Source organism: Athene noctua, chromosome 1 (genome assembly GCF_965140245.1).
Source record: "Athene noctua chromosome 1, bAthNoc1.hap1.1, whole genome shotgun sequence".
Taxonomy (NCBI): Eukaryota; Metazoa; Chordata; class Aves; order Strigiformes; family Strigidae; genus Athene; species Athene noctua.
In genome coordinates, this window is record NC_134037.1 from 116,097,572 (window position 1) to 116,115,159 (window position 17,588).

The window sequence follows — 17,588 nt, forward strand, 5'->3', positions numbered from 1 at the left end:
GGAAAATTGCTCTCCGAAATGTCATAAATAACTGAAGAGAATTCTAAATACATTTTTATGACCAAGTGTAATTTCAGCACAAAAATCAGGGCTTGTGCATCTATATAAGTATCCTCTCATCTTGTTTGGAAGTATTGAAGGCCTTCATCCTACAGTTACACATGTGTCTGTCCAGCTGAAACATCATCATAGATCCACAGAACAAATCTCAGTTTGAAGATACATCAGTAGGAATAGCCATTTTCTTGGAGATGAGCACAATGACAGTGCTTTGCCGGTCTGGGACTCTAGATGTCCCTCATTCATAATGAAGAGAGAGAGGCAATTTCTTGCTCTTCGATATGAGATAAAGGTGAAGAAAAATAAACCAAGTGCAACATCTTTGACTAACATCTTTGTTGAATAGCAACAGCGTAATTTTGCCTTCTGCTTCATACTGTATATTTATGGCAAACAATGTCATTTTCTGTCTTGCAGGGAATAAATCACAAAGGGAGGAGCTGGACTCCATTCTTTTTCTTTTTGAAGTAAGTTTTCCGTGCCATGAAACTAATTTTTATTTTAAATCTCTTTGTCATTATATGCTTATTTATATCTTTACAATGAGAGGTGAAACTAGGTGTCAGTCAAAACGACAGTAGGTGTCCATGACTGTACAAGGTGAAAGGCAGAAAAGAGTGTGCATTAAGTTTTCAGATACACTAACAATAAAAAGTTATTATGCAATGGGGGTGTTGGCTGAGTGAGTATCCAGAGGTAAGAGATTTTCTCAAAAGACTTGGAAATCATACAGTAATATATCTGTCCTAAGGAACTAAGGATCAACACTTTGAAAGTGTCCTGGGTTTTTTCTCAGTAGAATTTGGGAGCAAGTGATCAATAGTTGCACAGCCTCTGTTAGGCTAAAGCTTTCAAAATAGTCTTTTTTCTTTCCTTTTTTTTTTTTTTTTTCCTGAATTAAATAGGTTCTTGCTTCTGTATTTTATGGAGGGCTAGTTCAAAACAACAGTACTTTTTCCCTACGTTTTGTCAGTATGAAGTTCAGTGTTGTGTTTATTTTGAATGTGTCACAGCAGGAGTTTGGGCTCTACTCCTTTCAGATGCAGGCATCTATTATGACTGCAGTATTTGGTCTTGCAGCACAAAGAAAATAAAAGGATAAGAGTTGTCAACTATGGCATATCAGTTTGATCTGAGTGTGTGAAATGTTAATTTGTTTAACATTTTTTAACTTCCAGGAGCCTGTTTTTCCCCGGCACTGGCAATTATAGCATTTGCAGTGTCTAGGGAGGAAATGTTAGCTAGTGAACTTCTGCATAATTAAATTAGAATGTCTTTAATTTAAAGAATAATAGACTATGAGAGCTGATTTTCCAAGGGACTTCTTTAATTAGAGTTATTACCTAAATATATTTGGATGTGAGAAAATAACACTGGGACAGATGAAAGCCTAATATATAAAATATTTTTTATAATGCGCAACAAAAGTCTTAGCATAAGTTCTACCTGTTAAATGTTCTCAACTTTCACCTCTCCTTCTAAAAATGGAGAAAAAATACCCAAACCAAAAACCTCAGAAGTATATGGCTTCATTTGCATTAATGTGTAGTTTGTAGTCAGAATAATATTTATACTGATTATACGAACGACACTGTTTAGCCTAACACAACTGTAATATGAAAAATGGTCTGGTAAATGATGACATGAAATTCTGGATTTTTGTCATCTCATCTTCTCACTTTGATGTAGCAAGTTCTGTCTCTGTTTTCCTCTTCTCCCTCTCTTTGCTCCTTTAACTACAAGGCTGCATTTTCAGACTGAAATCTGAAAATCAATTTATATTTTCTCCTACTTAGCATATTAGTAAAAGAGTCTGCTTTAGGATTTTGCATGAGGCAGTGTCAAAGAACATGAGCTCACATATCTGCTAGGACCATATTTGGGGCAGAGAAATTCTTCCTCCTTCTCCCTCCCCACCCCCAGTGGAGAAGCTATCACCACATTTACTGACCAAGGCTGTGCAATTTAATGGCAGCTCATTAATACACTTACTCTGTGGTCTTGAATAAGTAATTACATTTCTGTGGCTATGTCATTGAATGGAAAATAACTAAGGCTTACTCATCTGGTTAAAGTGAATAAATATGCATTCCTGTGTCTTGAAAACGGGTGGCTAATAACCACCTGTTTAATACTGCTTAAAAGCATCAGGAGAACATACCGTATGAAGAGGAAAAAAATGCGTAGTTATATATCAACAAAGTGTTGCTTTGGGTCCCGATGGAGGAGAATTACATTATAGCCTAGCCATTGCCACTTTTGAGGAGGAAGAAATTGTTTAAGATATTTTTGTGCAATTTGAGCGATCCCCTTCGTGATGTTTATCTACTGGAAGTTGGTTTGCAATCCGTTTATAACTCTTAACACTGGATAACTTAATGCATTGTAGGAAAACAGCTTTTTAGGTGGCCTTTTAACACACAGACCAAGAATACATCAGTCTGAACGCAGGACAAGATAAAATGTAAATGCCAAGTAATTAAACATTCATGTTGTAAGCCATAGGAAACAAAACTAATTGATTGTTAAGCTTGCTGTATTTTATCTGATGTCAGTGTGAGCCAGAGGGCTCCTAGAGTTTTCTTCTAATTAGCTAAATAGATAATTATTTAGGATTAACAAATCCTGAATCCAGGCGCTGGGGGTTAACAGTATAAAAATCAATAAAAATATTTATGAAAGGAATTGACTTCTGCCTTTTCTGGTACAGTTTCAGTATTTTGATGCTGTTCTTGAGTGACACCTAGTGTGTATATTAAGCAAAATAACAAATGCCTTTTCCACAAATCCTCTGAAAATGAAGTTGACTCAGCTGTAGTTTATTGAAGTCTTAATTTTACACATCAGCAGTGGATCTTGGCCACTCAAAAATAACATCAAACAACGTATTAGTCAAAAAAGAAATATTAATCTAAAGGGAGTAATATGAAGGCTTAACAGTTGATTTTGTGTAGTGCTTTTTTACAATTAATATTGCTGAGTTCTTAGATGTAATTTCATATTCTCTAAGGTGCCTTGTGTTTTTCCAAATAGATATTCATGAAATGATACAGCAGCTGTAATTACCTGTATTATTTTTCCTTGTTTCAGCTAAAAGGGAAAAACGATGTGAAAAACAAATTTACTTTTTCTTTGGTAAGGTGTAGTTATCTGCAGATTTGTAGTCAGTTTTCAGAACATGTTAATATTGTTTCTTTTATCACTGTTCCCTCTGATTTGAGGGCATTGTTTATTATATCTGTCAGCAGAGCACTGTGTCACAGAACTCAGGAAAGGTGCGCTACATTTATGTAAGTTTTCTAGATCTTATAAAAGTATTATACCATCATTTGATTGTGAAAGCTTGGATTTTTTTTTTAAATAATAAAGTATATTTTCCTTGCAGCATCAGATACTGATTCCTCTGATGCTGCTTTTTTTTTTTGCGTCTGTAATGAAGTAAGAGCAGACTGATGTTTTTGACATAATACATAGATCAATTTCTTTCCATCCTCTATAATTATGCTTTTTTAGTTAAGAACAGCCACATCTCTTATGCTGATGCAGTCATAAAATTTATTACACTGATGTAACACGTGCACTGTATTTAATATTTTATTAGAATTTTTCAGATATTCTTTCCAATGTAGTAAAACTTCCCAAAGTCACTTACAGTAGCTGCTATTGTTGCTAAAAGTTTTTCAGATACAGTCAGTGTAGTTGAGATCTCACTGCACTGTTGCAGGTAGCTGAGAAAATGGGTTGGGTACTCCCAACTCCCACGGATGATACATATGCTGAAAGCTTCTCAGTATGGATTTTTTATACTTGCTTATTTTTTACCAGTGCACATTAATATAAGTACCCTTGTGTCTCACAGGTCCTTATTTGTAAAAGCATATGGTGTTTTTCATACAGCTTGTACAAAAAAGTTTGCTTATACTGTTTGATTTCTGTAAGTCAATGTTCTCTGTGGAACTCCTCTATTTTCTTGCAACTTGGTGAAAGTGTGAGCAGTGTGAGTCCCTGAGTCAGAACACAGAGTAGGCACAATTTTCCTTCTTTTCTTAAAGAAAAAATCTACAGAATTATAACTCTGGAAAGGTACCTCATGTAACTCATATTGGCCTTGTTGTGATTATACTTCTAGACTTTTATCTGTCAAGCCTAGCCCTCCCCTGTATGCCTCTTGCCCTGGGAAGAGGCTCTCTGTGGTTATAGACAGGAACAGAGTGGTCTGTTTTTTGCCTTCCTTACAAATTCAGCAGCAAAATTTTAATGTATCATTCCTGGATCTGATCTTGAGTTATGTATGCAGCAGGTGAATTTAAATATTAAGTGGATGTAAATAGAATATAAATGTGCTAATAGTCTCTGCAGTATTTATATTACACACCCCCAAACTCCACAGCCTGTTTTGGCTTTTGTATAACATTAAGTGTTTTTCCACAGATGATAATCAATAAACTGTTAGAACTTAACCATACTTTGAGCTCTTTATTTTGTAGCAGTAGCTACTGATTTTAATACAGTATTGTTGTCCTCAGCAGCACATCTAAATATAAACTACAAATGGTCACATACTTCGAAGATTAAGATGTGGTATAAATCCACTGAAACATGGATTGGTCTGCTATCAGAATGTGAACGTAATGATTACAGAAGCAGCTGTATAGCCTAAATTTATTAGTGCAGATGTGCAAAAGTTACTTGTTCTGCAAATGCTAATGATAATTCAGTATAGGTTTATAATTGGCTATAGTCTGTTAGCAACCCTTTTGAAAAGTAGATTACAGACCATACACAGTAAATACACTGCATCTGTCAGAGGAACACCTGCTGTGGTGGTGGGTGACCAGATAGCTCTATGCTCTGATGCAGTTTAGGAATATATGCTTATTTTTTAGTACTGCCTAGTAATGCACATAAATGTAATTTTTAAAATTTATAACTTCAGTTCGTTCTGGACTAAGGTTGCTGTGGGTATTTTAAATATCAAATTCTTCCACCACATTGTAGGTCTACTTTATATAGACTACTGTGTAAATTAGCAATATTGGATAAGCAGCTTAAAACAAATCTCAAAGCCAGTGGTGATTTTTTAGCTAATCATCTTCAGTTGTATAAAACCCTGCATCAGGGAAACTTTCAGCAGTTTTGGATTCATAACTCTTTTAGAAGACTAGTGCTGTGTAGCTGTTTTTATGAATGTGTGAAAGGATGTTCTTTTTATCTATAGCATTTTCTTAGGGTGCCTTGCTTATCTTAGGATGTAGCTCCTAATTACTTGCTATGTTTTGAATAAAACTGAGTAACATTGTGCAGAAATTGTGTATTGAAACTCGCCAATGTGAAAAGTACTTGTAAAATTCTTTGCAAGGTATAATCAAGTCAAGTTATTGCTGAGCTATTCTTCTTGTCACAGGTCCTGGTTTCTCATTTCTTGGGGTTATCCCTTTTATTTAACTTTTCCCCTTTCTTTAACTTTCTTTCTACTTTTTGCATTTTCCTCATGTCTGTTAAGCTCAAATTAAGCTCACTGGCTTAATTTTCCCATCTTCAGGTTATCTTACACTTGAAATTGAATTACCATTAAGAGCCACAGTTTTAAATTTAGGTTGTAGGTTCTGTTACAGTTTTTCGGTTGGTTACCTGTGCCTACTGTGATTACCACTTCTACTGTTTAACCTCACATCTGTCACACGGACTTGGTTGGCTGATTCTCGAGCTCAATAAAGTAGAAAGAGCTTATTTGTTTATAACAACAAAATTGTTTATAGCCCTTCTTTCCTACACATAGGAAATAGTTTTTGGAACCATCTACAGTTTGTTCTGCCATAGTTGTAATCAGCTGATCTAAAATAACAGTGATTGTTAAAGCATTCTTTTGTAAGTTCTTACTATGTGTGCATACGTTCAACTTCAGAGATCTTACTATTTAATGTTATGCCTAGGGCAAGAATAAGTATCTGGTGTGCTTTGGGCAGACATTTTTCCCTCAATGAGTGACTGTAAATAATTTATTGGTGCAATAAAAGGAGTTTTCCTTTATTTAGATTGAATTGCTGCAGGCATGCTAACTTCATTGGGCTCCTGGCTTCACCTAAATTGGTGAATAATAGCTAGAAAATTTCTAAATTACTGCAGATCTTAGCAGTTGAACACTCTGAAACTCTTATGGAGATACCACTGAACAGTATTTGAACATAGAGACACAGAAGAGGTATTCTACATTTGACTTGGTTTAAAGTAGATCCACCTGCCATCAACTAATAGAAACTCCTTAACATGTACAGGTTGTACTGAAAAAGCAATTTTTTTTATCACAATCCATTCTCCTGGAATGAACAATATTCTCAACTTGTCATTGACACTGCCTCTGAGAGCATGTTCAATCAGCAAGAACACGTTTGTTTTTGTTGTGTTTAATAAGAGACTCTGCATGGCATGTTACAGAACAGCTTCTTGTAGCTCTGGAAGGCAGAACAGCATTGCTTATTGTCTCACTTTTGTGTAAGTTAAGCTGGAAAACATTCAGGCTGTAGGTATCTTCAGTGTAAGATATGATAACAGCCTTAGCTTTCTCTCCATTCTGCAACAGGGTAGCACGGTACACAATAATAGGCACAAAGCTACCAATCATGATATGATTCAACAAAGTTGGCAAAAATAAAAGACTACTTTTAAAAGAAATTGCAGTATTGCTTAAGTCAGAGTGAATCTGTTGAAATACAAACCTGGGTATTTTTCATTTTACTTTGATAAAAGAGAGAGATATATCTTTCAAAAAGCAGCATCCTGTGTAAACTAAGATTTAAACTTAACATTATTCCTAGTCATGCAGGAAGTCCAGAAGAAAAAGAACTATGGATAATCAGTTAAAAGAACTGACAGATACCCTGATGTGTTGATCAGTAGTAATACCTAATTTCTATTTCAAGTGTGCTATAATGGATTACCATATAGATGCAGCAAAGCACTAAGCATTAAATAGATCTGTGTGTTTTCTGAAAAAGCAATATTATTTTGCACTGTGGGGTTTCTTAAAATATTTCTTATTAGTGTACTGTGAAACTAGAAACAAGATGTCAATAGCCAGTTTGGATTCACAGCGGTATTGTTAGAAGTCTAGGCTGGAGTGGAAGAAACTATCATTTGTTTTATAGGAATAGCAATATGTGTTTTTTAGAACACCGGGGGTTGGGAGGGTGTAGAAAATATTCTTGGAAATGCTAAGTTGAAAGGACAACAACTGAAGCTTGTTCATGACTTATGCAATCTTATGTCACACAGTAACACCATCTTAGTCTGGGGACATTAATGCACACGTGAAAATTACTAGTTAAAAGGCATTCTAACTGTAACTTTGAATTAACTTGTAACATTCGGAAGTTTTTATTTACTAGTGTAGACTTTTAACCATGATAACTTTTTTTTTATTGTAGGAGCAAATGTGGGCTCTGAATTTAGATTATTTATACTCATTCTAATCTGCTGCAAAGCTTTCATATCTTCACTAGGTAGCTGTGATGCTAGCAATCTCATTTGCTTTTAAAAAAATTACTTCTGTTTACTGTGTGGTGGTACTATGAAGGTGATTAATCACATCTTTGCATTTTTTCAAAGCGCGTTCATTTTTTTTTTCCTGTTTTTGAGATGCTGAAAAGAATTGCATGAGAAATTACTTAAGTATCTCAATTTTTGCTACATGAAAAGATTTTGGGATATGGAAACTTTCTTCGGATAGGAACTTCTGTCCTCTTCTTATTTCAGCCCTTGAATTTTTTTGATTCAGTCACCTGACAAGGTTGTTTGATTCTGTGTTTTTTTTAAAGAATAAAACCTGTAAGCATGTTCTTTCTTCCCCCAGCTTTATGCAATTTAAAGTTTAAGCTTGCTTTTCCTGGTAGTGGCTGTATTCTACAGCAGCATTTGTTTTCCAGATTTTCTCTGGGCATAACCTAAAATTCACTAACACTTGGATGTAAGAGTTGTTAACAAGTTCTTTTTCAAAATGGGTCTTTATTATGCAGCTCTGCCACCTTATTAGCTTATGCATCTTACACCTTACCATAGTTTACTTTCTGGGTGTGAACTTTGTGTTCGTGTTTAGGTGAAACTGTGTAAAATGTACTGCATGACATCATGCCTCCGGCCTTTCTCAGATCACGGTTAACGTGCTTTGCATCTTGCAGAGAGGGCACAGTAAACCCAAGTTCTTTCAATGTGCTATTGTGTTTTGAAAAAACTAACAAGTGGTGGTTATTTATTTTGATCCTGAATCAATTGGGGTGTGTAAACTGTAAAATTACTCTAAGAACATTGCTGAAGCTCTTGGGAAATATGTATTGTTTCTTTTGGCAACTAAGGAAAATTTATTTGTATGTCCTCAGATTACTTTCACAAACTTTCATTCATAATACGTGAGTGTGCCATGCCTGGTGTTTAAGTATACATCAGACTTTTAGTGAAGTAGACATGTATTTTCTAATTATAATTTTTGTTTTACAGTAAAGAATTTTACTGTATCATCTGAAATATACTAAGAGAGGCATTTTCACTAGTAGTATTAGGGGATTTTGACAAATTTCTGATAAAACATTCTGATACAGAAGTGGTGCCTGATTTTTTTGAAGTTTAATACAATTGATTCTCCAAAGTTACTGTTTTGAAACAAATGAGACAGAATTTACATTTACAAGCTGAAGGTATCTCGTTAGTATGGCCTGTAAAAGGAAATTGGTTTTGCTCTAATGATCTACTGTCCTACTTAGAATGACTTAAACAATGGAAACGAAATACATGTGGTTTTGTCTGGTTTTCCATAATAAACATGACGATGTTTGAAGGTTCCTCCATGCGGTATATTCTGATACTTGAATTCGGACCAATTTTTGTTGCCAGTTTGTCTTAGGGTTTTGTTTAATGGAGCCTTTCCTCGTGCGCTTGGGGTATGCAGTATGGAATCAGTCTAACATGTGCCTGGATCCAGTGATCCAGACTTGAAATATTCATGATTTACATTAGAAGCTCCTTTCTGCCCTGTGCCAAATTAGGTCAAGATGAATGTCAGAAATAGTCTTGAAAAGTGGTGGGCTGCTATAATTTAATATTTATATGGATAATGATAATTCTTTGTCTGTGGATCCTGCAATCTGATTGGCAGAAACGTGGTCCTTAACTAACAGGTAAAGCCCAAATGTGAATCATGGCCTCATTTTTAGCCAGTCAGATCCTTCATCCCAAATGCGTTCCTCCTGCCCATGGACGGGGAGCTAGACCTCTGGCCACCAGCCACCCACTCCTTTGGTCCCTAATGCCGTGGTGTCCTGGGGAAGGACTGTGGAAGGAATACTGAAAAAAAATACAAAGAGAACATAGAAGGGATGTGCCTGATTTATGTTTTTAGTCTAGGTAAACTTTTAGAGATACTCTTTGGGGAGCATGTGCTATGGTAAAGATGTGAAGGAAGACCAGTCTGTGTGACCTGAGGTCTAGTTCCCTAAGTCTATGAACTTGTCATGACTTCCATCTTCTGCCATGGAGAAAGGAATGTTCCATTTTCAAAAATACTCTATTTTGAGTTTTGTATATAATTTCTGAAGCACTTTTTTGTCAAAAATTAAAAAAAGTCTGTCTTACTCCATCTCTTGAGCATACTGTTTTTAACAGCAATAATGATTCATGTGTTGGCCATCTCTGAAGGATTGCCTAAAATGCCAATTCTTGCTTTCTTGGCTGTGATGATTTATTTCCTCTTGTGAGCTTTTATGTGCAAAAGACCAACAAATGGGTCACCGTTGCTTAAATGACTTGTCATTCATTTTGCATCCTGCATGTAGTATTTCTGAAAACTTAATGGTGCTTTGTTGTGCAGAAGTTCGTTCCAGTGATTTTGTTTGATAATTAACAAGGAACTCTGACTGTTAGTCATGTATAACATTGTTTAATTTTATTTCCAGAAGTAAGTGTTGAAAGCTAGTTTCCCATTTAAATATGTCTTAATTTCATATTTCAATGGCTGAAAAGTTGTAAGATCCAGACACATATTTCTGTGAAAAATGAAACCATGAAACCACTTTTTTTGGGAGGCCGAGTGGCAGTAAGTTACCTGTCCTGTACTACTAATACACCTACTTGCCGAGCCCTAGTCTATACTGCCAGTAGTTGAAAAAACAAGAAAAAAGGGCAGGAAAAAAGCTGTTTTGGAGCCTGTTAACTTAAAGTCCTCTTAAAAGTTTTACCCAAGTAAGACCTTGAATAGTTTTGATTTATTCAGATAGCATTACCATCCACTAAACTGACAAAGTACAGCATTTGGTAGTCCCAACTGTTCTTTGCAACTAAGATTATAAGACTGCATTCAGGAAAGCACTTAAGCATATGCTTATATTGCTTTGCTTTGTTGGCGCCCTGTAGCGTAACAAAACCAAGGGGGAACGGGTTTGACCACAACCTCTTCCTTTGATCTGCCTCTGTTAGGATCAGTCCAAAAGTACAGAGGCAGGCCACTACATATTATTCCACATAAGTGCTTTATTAACTGCATGTGCTGTGGATTAAATTGGTTTAGCTTTGTTTAATTTGTCTCAGTTTCACTTACCAGCTGAAAACACAGGTAAATCATCTCAAAAAAATAACTGCACCACTGTTCGTCTCTGCCTCAGCTGGGAGATCAGACTCCATTAGTTGCTTGAAAAGACAGATCTAAGCCGCAGAAGCTCAAAATCTGGACTGTATCAATATAACATTAGTCAGTACCAGACACTTCAGAAAAATGTAACCCAAAGTGAGCTGCTTAGAAATCTGTAACTTCTTCATTCGAAATCAGTTTATATTCTGGAATACTAGGGTTTTGCAAGACAGTGGGAAAGGAAAGGTGGTTCATGACAGTGTCATGGTATTTATTCAGGACCATTCCAAGTGTCTTTCTCAGTAACAAGAGTAACGTAACGGGCAGGAGTCCTTACTATGATAGGTATTTGCTTTCTGTTGTGTTCTATATGTATATATTACCATTTCATTTATGTCTTGTGTATTAGTTTCTTTGTATCCTCTGAATGAGCGAGTTTATTATGGAAAATTTGACTATTTAGTTTTGTTTCCTGCAGAAAATATTGCAGCTACTACCTGAGAGGATTTTTTGTCGATGGCATTTTCGCAGTATAGGTAAGAAGGAATGGTTTAAAAACATTCTAGTACAAATAAAATCATTATTTTCTGTAGTCACTTCTCTGGTTCTGCAAGTCCTGTTAACCACAGAATCCCTTAATATTGCCCATACACCAGTAGTACTTACATATGAGCCCTGCAGCTGAAAATTCTTGAAACATATGGAAAATCTTCTTACCTGCTTTAACAGCTCTGTGTGTTCCTTGTTTTGTATGGGTTTGGTTGCCTGCTTCATTTTTACTTTGCACAAATGCTCTTTAAATTTTTGTATTCTTGAGTTTACTTGAGTTCTCTTCCTCTTTTTCATGCGCATCAAGATGATGGGGGTTATAAACCAACACACCTTTTTCTAATGAGGCCTCCCTTTGTATTCACAGACTAACACCAAAACCTAAGATTGAGTAGGGTTGTGGAATCTGTGACTCTCTTGCAAGTTTGTGTTATGATAGTCTTTTACAAGTGATCATATATGGGGTGCCCGTACAAATTCATAGTACTAAATATTGCTCTTTGTCTCAACCTCAACCCTTGCCACTTTCTGGAAATTTATTCTGTAAAATTCATGCTGTGAATAGATGGCTGTTTGGTAGTTAGGCACAGGGTGTGCTAAACAGAATGTAAACCATTGGACTGCTGCAGTGAATGGGAGCTTAATTTTTTCTCTCATTTCTGTATTTTCTGTGCAGTTCGTTAATATTTGTGAAATAGTTGTCACACTGTTTGTGGGAATTAAATGAGGAATTTCGGGTTTAGACCTTAATAACTTTTAAGGAGTTATTTAAATTTTTTTTTTCTTTATTTAAATGGGTGGTTCACAATTTTCTGCAAGTTTAGCCCCAGCTGTCTTTCACTGATTTTTCACATAATGGAGAATTTGCTAAGCGTCACGTTAGAATATGACATGGGCCATGACAGACACAAGATGCCTATGGATGGCTTTCACTTGGTCAAACAGAGAGACAGTTTGTTCTTTCCCCATGCCTCTATGGTATTTACTGTACATATTCTGGCTTCTGGAGCAAGGGAAGGAAGTCTGGCAGAAAGAAGTCTTGGAGTTGGTAAAGTTCTGCTTTTTTTTCCTTAGTCTTTTGTACATTCTGCATGCTTTGTGGGGGCAGGTGTTCTGCAGAAAAAGGCTTCATAAGCACAGAACTGAAGATTGTTTTGTGACATATGCATAAAAAAGAACAAAATAAAGTTGCCAACTTAGTTAAGGCACACACTTGGAGTGCTTGGCTTAAAGCACTTAATGTTCTTCTGCTACAGTTATTTTTCTCTTAAGCATAAAAATAACAGATATCTAACAGGCTTAGTTTAGTCACTCACGAACTTTGGAAATCTAAGTAAGAAAAGCAGGATTAATTTTCCTGAACAACTTTTTAGAAAGTTTTTTTTTCCTGAACAAGTTTTTTAGAAGCTTTCATGTAGTTCGTATAGGACTTTCAACTAGATTTTAAAATTAGATTTGAACATTAATGCTATGAAGGAAGAAATGTTTTATTGTCTTTAGTTAGAAGATAGTTAACTTTTTAATTCTTTAAATATTCCCTGTGGCCTACAGTGCATATATAGTGAATGTTTTGATGCTATGATCATGTACAAGAGACGGAAAGCAAAATTTATTCCTCTTCTTATTTGATCAGATTGAACAAATCTGAAGTCAAATGAGTGCAGAAGTATTGCAAGGTGAAATACATTTATTTTGATAGTCAAAACACCTTGAAATCCAGTTAAGTAGTTTAACTTGATAATTCCTCCAAATTAAGTGCCTTTGATTCATCATTACTTTGAAAATTCTGCTTCTGAGTGCTACCAAAGTGGTCACAACATTTTGTTTTGATGTTTGTTAAAGTAAATTTTATGATGTTTTGGAGGGAATATATTTTTTCTAAGTAGTGCTTTTTTGTTGTTGTTTGGTTTGATTTCCAGCACTATTTCACCTACTGCCATGGTTTTCATCAGAACAATGAATTTGCTGTTGCAGAAGAAATAATGAGTGGAAGTTAAAGGTCAAGGAAAGGGCTATTGTCACATTTCCAGTTAGCACTGACAGAAATAAAAGGAGATGTCTGCTTGACCACTTTACTACCGTTTCATCTGAATTAGTCCAGAACAAATTGGTTTTAGTCAGTTGTTTTATAGCTAATATATTCTTTATATTTATGCTTTTCTTGAATAGTCATATTTGGATAATTTCTTAGCTGTGTCCAATAAATAAGCTACAGAATTTGGCAGTGTGATTATTTACAGCTGTACCTTGTGATTTGCTTTTTGCTTAATGTTCACATGCATTAATATGTATTTGCTATGTATGTTAATTTCCATTTAACATGGTGAAATGGTGAGATCTTGAGGGAAGGATCACATTTAAGGAATGTACATAATTCACAAACCCAGGAGAAATAACATTTGAAGTTAAGGGCAGTTAGCATGGTATTTCTAAAACCAGAATTGAAATATTTTGCAATTTTAGTAGTTGTGTTTTATAGACATAAATGTAGTATAGACTGCTAGCATCTTTTTCTAATCACTGTCAATATTGGTGTGTTTGAATGCATTAATCCTATAAGTTGGACTTCTTGGTTTCTCCAAATCTAGTAAGTAAAAATTTCCTCTAGCTATCTTATTTTTAATGAAAATAATTTGAGAAACTGTCATCTGACTAAAACCAAAGTCCCTCACTGTAAAGATACGTTTTATTTTATCTTATAACACTGATAATGGTGATGATGATTGTAATTAGATTCACTTTGGGTTTTTTCACCCCATAATATTCTTTTTCTTGAACGCCATCACAGTAGTCACATAGTAAATGGCATTAAACTAACTTCTGTATAGTATTTTAAAAAAAACATTCTGGTAGAAAGTGACCAACTTAGTATCTGATACGTGCCTGTTCAATTTTTTTCTAATTCAGGGTCGATTCTGAAGAAACTTTTGCACACTGGAAATTCCCTCAAGGTATTTCTCTTTGATGTATTCATATTTCTTTGCACCTTAATTCTTGTGAAGCATGTTACTTTACAGTTTTTCAATATTGGTGTTTTTCAGAATGTTAGCCTTTGTAATTTTACTTATTCACCTTTAATCATAAATTTTATTATTGTAATCCTAGATTATTTTACTATTTATCTTCAGTCATTTTGCTGTTCTAGTGGCTGTTGCGGTTACCTGGAGAAGGTATCAATATATTTTGTTTAATACTTCATTTTTTTTCAGATCCCTCTAGCATTAAGTACACCATATTAAATGTATTGGTTTCTTGTTTGCCAAAGGGTTTTATATCCATTTTTCTAAATACATTGCTAAAATTAAAATTGTATCTTGTTAATGAAAAAAAGTAGTAAATAAACTTAGTAGGCTTACTGAATATGCTACGTTGGGTGGTTTTATTGCAACTCAGTTTTCATGAGGATCTTCTGATCCCTTTGATGTTGAGAACAGTAGCTTGCTTTGGCCTCTGTGGGGCCAAGATTTCAGACTGCTTAGGGCACGAAGTACTGGTGGCTCCCCGGCTCTGCATTACACTTGCTGTTGTACTTTCAGAGCCCCTTTTAAGTTTGAGCCTTGAGACTAGCCAAGGTGCATTTGGCACTGGGATCTGAGGGAGTGGAAATAAAAAGTTTTGGCCTCTGATTGAAGCTGGAGTGGTAATGCTGTCTCCTTGGAGTGCTACCGCCTTGGGTACAGCTTGCTTCCACCTTTTTCTGCTCATGATTAAATTAATAATGTGATTATTCTTGGTATGATGGAAAGACTCACTAGCACAGAGCTGGGATGAAAGTACTTGTCCTGCATTTTCTTAACTATTTAACTGTGGTGCTGTACTTACAAATTTGTTTTAATATCTTTTTCTACAAAATCATCCCCTTGTAGATAAGATGTGAAGGAATCCGACTGTTTCTTCTCTGGCTCCAAGCGCTTCAGACTAACTGTGCAGAAGAGCAGATATTAATATTTGCATGCCTTGTGCCTGGCTTTCCACCCTTTATGTCCTCACGAGGTCCCTGTACACTAGATAACCTCATTAGTCCTCCTAATTCGCCAGACGGTGAGTAAATGAACAGAATTTCTGAGACAGGTGTATTCCCTCCCCCTTCCACTGAGGTCGTTGTGGAGCTGTAGAGTTTCTTGTGGGAAGATATCATATGGATGATACTATTTGTCTTTATAATTCAGAGACATACTGAATTTGTCAAGCTATAGTATTTATTGCAGCTGTATAACCTTCTGATCTTGTCATTCTGAGTTCAGAACAGTTGGGTTCTGTTGTTTTTTGGTTAATTTTGTTTTTCTAATTGAGATGCAGCTATCTTAACATGTTACTGCAAAATCAGTAGGTGTTTAGATTTAAAGCTTATTGGTGATCTGCAGTGACTGCTCTTGTTAACCCATCCAAACTGTAGTAAATCAGAGGTTGGTACCACCCTTGGTTGTATGCGGTAGGACTTGCGGAAATATGGGAAGCCCAAGGAGTAGCTGGACTTTGTACAACTTAGTAGTGCATTAATGGTTATTTTCACATTAATCTCTTCCTAGAAAATATCTTTTGTTTAACTGTTTTCCCTTTTTTTACATTTAAAACGTTCTCTTTTTGCTTTAGCTAAGATTTTTCCAGAAGAAATAACACCACTTTTGCCAACTGTCTCTGGAGAGAAAATTGCTGAAGACCAAACCTGCTATTTTCTTCAGCTACTGTTAAAATATATGGTAATTCAGGTGCGGAGGATATATGTTTTTTACTATTCATATTTGGAGGAATGTACTTGTGGCAGAAAATTAAGTCTACACAGTATCTAGAGAGCTGAGTTTGCCCCTCCCCAGGAAAAAACGGTCTTCTGCACTTCCTTATTCTTGTTTTTAAAAGCAAAATCATCCTAAAGGTATTTCCTTGTGCCATTTTTGGTGAAAATAAGTTTTTCACGCTTGTGATAAGAATTAATGAAAGTTATCCAAACTTGCAGGATAACTGACTATTTTATGTGCTTATGGTCACATTTAGAAAATTGATACGGGGCAAAAATGCAGTTTGTTCTCTTTGGATGCATACATAGCTGAGAAGACTATGGAGAAAGAGATAAAAAGGAGAGATGGCTTCTGAGATTTTTTTTTTTTAAAGGATGCAAGTAACATGTACATCAAAAATTTTAATTAGAAATAGATCAGATTATTCTGTACAGGAAAGAAATTAAGATAATGTATATATTTAAAAAGTACAAATTAAGTAACATTTTAAATAATGTTCATTGTCTATACAGTTTCCACTTTAAAGAGCTCGGTATTAAAAAAAAGATAAAAGATAATGAAATGCTTTGAGATACTTTTTTTTATATATATATATATATATATATATATATATATCAAAAGGCAAGACCAAAAATTATATTTAGAAGGGGTTTTATCATCTTGAATGAATGCTTTATTTTGAAAAGTGGCTGTATGGAATTATCAGCTTCCTACACAGCACTCTTTGTTTCACTTATCAGAGTCTCACAAGACTTCAGTTAGAAAAAAGTATTTTCTCTGTTCTTTTTATACTCTTATTACATGTTTGGGATCTAAAAAACCTGACTACACTATAAATCCAATGGCATCGTGGTTCATCAACATTCATTATTTTTGTTGCTCAGTAGAGAGGAGCACAGTTGAGCAGTAGCCTTCTTGCTACAGGCAAGAGATGAGATGAAAATAATCTGATGCAAGTGCAGAATGATTGCTCGGAGCCAGAATGTAGAGCAAATCTACGTCTTCAAGAAAATTTGAGTGGATAGAATTCAGTATGAGTCAGTTTATTTACATAACAAATAAAATTAAACAAAACCTCAGTAGTCTTGTTTTCAAGCTCTACATGAGTATTTTGCAAAACCAGGACATTGCAAGTTCCACAGTTTTTAGATTTGGAAAAAAATCTAGTAAAAGTTAAAGTAAGAAAATGTGTTTAAAATAAATAAACCTCATGTGACTGATTTAAAGAAGTCAGTTTTTCTTTAACTTAATAAATTATCATCTCAGATATAGATTCAGTGAACTTATCTGCTATATAGAGTTGGACAGGCTTTTCAAAGAGCTTTACCACAACAACGATATTTAAGAACCCTTTAGCCTTTTGATGTTGCTTTAAAGAAAAAAAAATAAAAAAGAGGTAGGCCTGAATTTAAAGCATATGTCAAAACATTAACCCTTTTGTGGTGCTCACTTGAGTTTCACAAAAAGAGAAGTTACATAAGAGATGAAAACCCAGGTGGGTTTAAGTCATCTGTGGAAAAAGTGCTTCATTGTAGAGATGTCTACTTCTGTCTTTCTTATTTGAAATTGTATTGGATTTTCTTATACAAATAAAGGAAACACACCCATATAAGGTATGTGCAACTTATTCC

At 35.1% G+C, this 17,588-nt stretch overlaps 1 protein-coding gene across 7 annotated transcripts in view; it reads left to right on the plus strand.

Moving 5' to 3' along the window:
* The window catches only part of RALGAPA2 (Ral GTPase activating protein catalytic subunit alpha 2), a 135,187-nt gene that overhangs the window by 9,396 nt on the left and 108,203 nt on the right, over positions 1-17,588 (plus strand). For 6 of the 7 annotated variants that reach the window (XR_012632847.1, XM_074895917.1, XM_074896008.1 and 3 more), the window contains exons 3-7: positions 478-527; positions 11,151-11,208; positions 14,129-14,172; positions 15,088-15,262; positions 15,815-15,930. Coding sequence is in view for 6 of the 7 variants with exons in the window: in XM_074895917.1 (XP_074752018.1) it covers positions 478-527; positions 11,151-11,208; positions 14,129-14,172; positions 15,088-15,262; positions 15,815-15,930 (443 nt within the window). In the remaining variant the exon portion in view is untranslated. The remainder of the gene's footprint in view (positions 1-477; positions 528-11,150; positions 11,209-14,128; positions 14,173-15,087; positions 15,263-15,814; positions 15,931-17,588) is intronic. The other variant, XM_074896420.1, reaches the window with a different exon arrangement.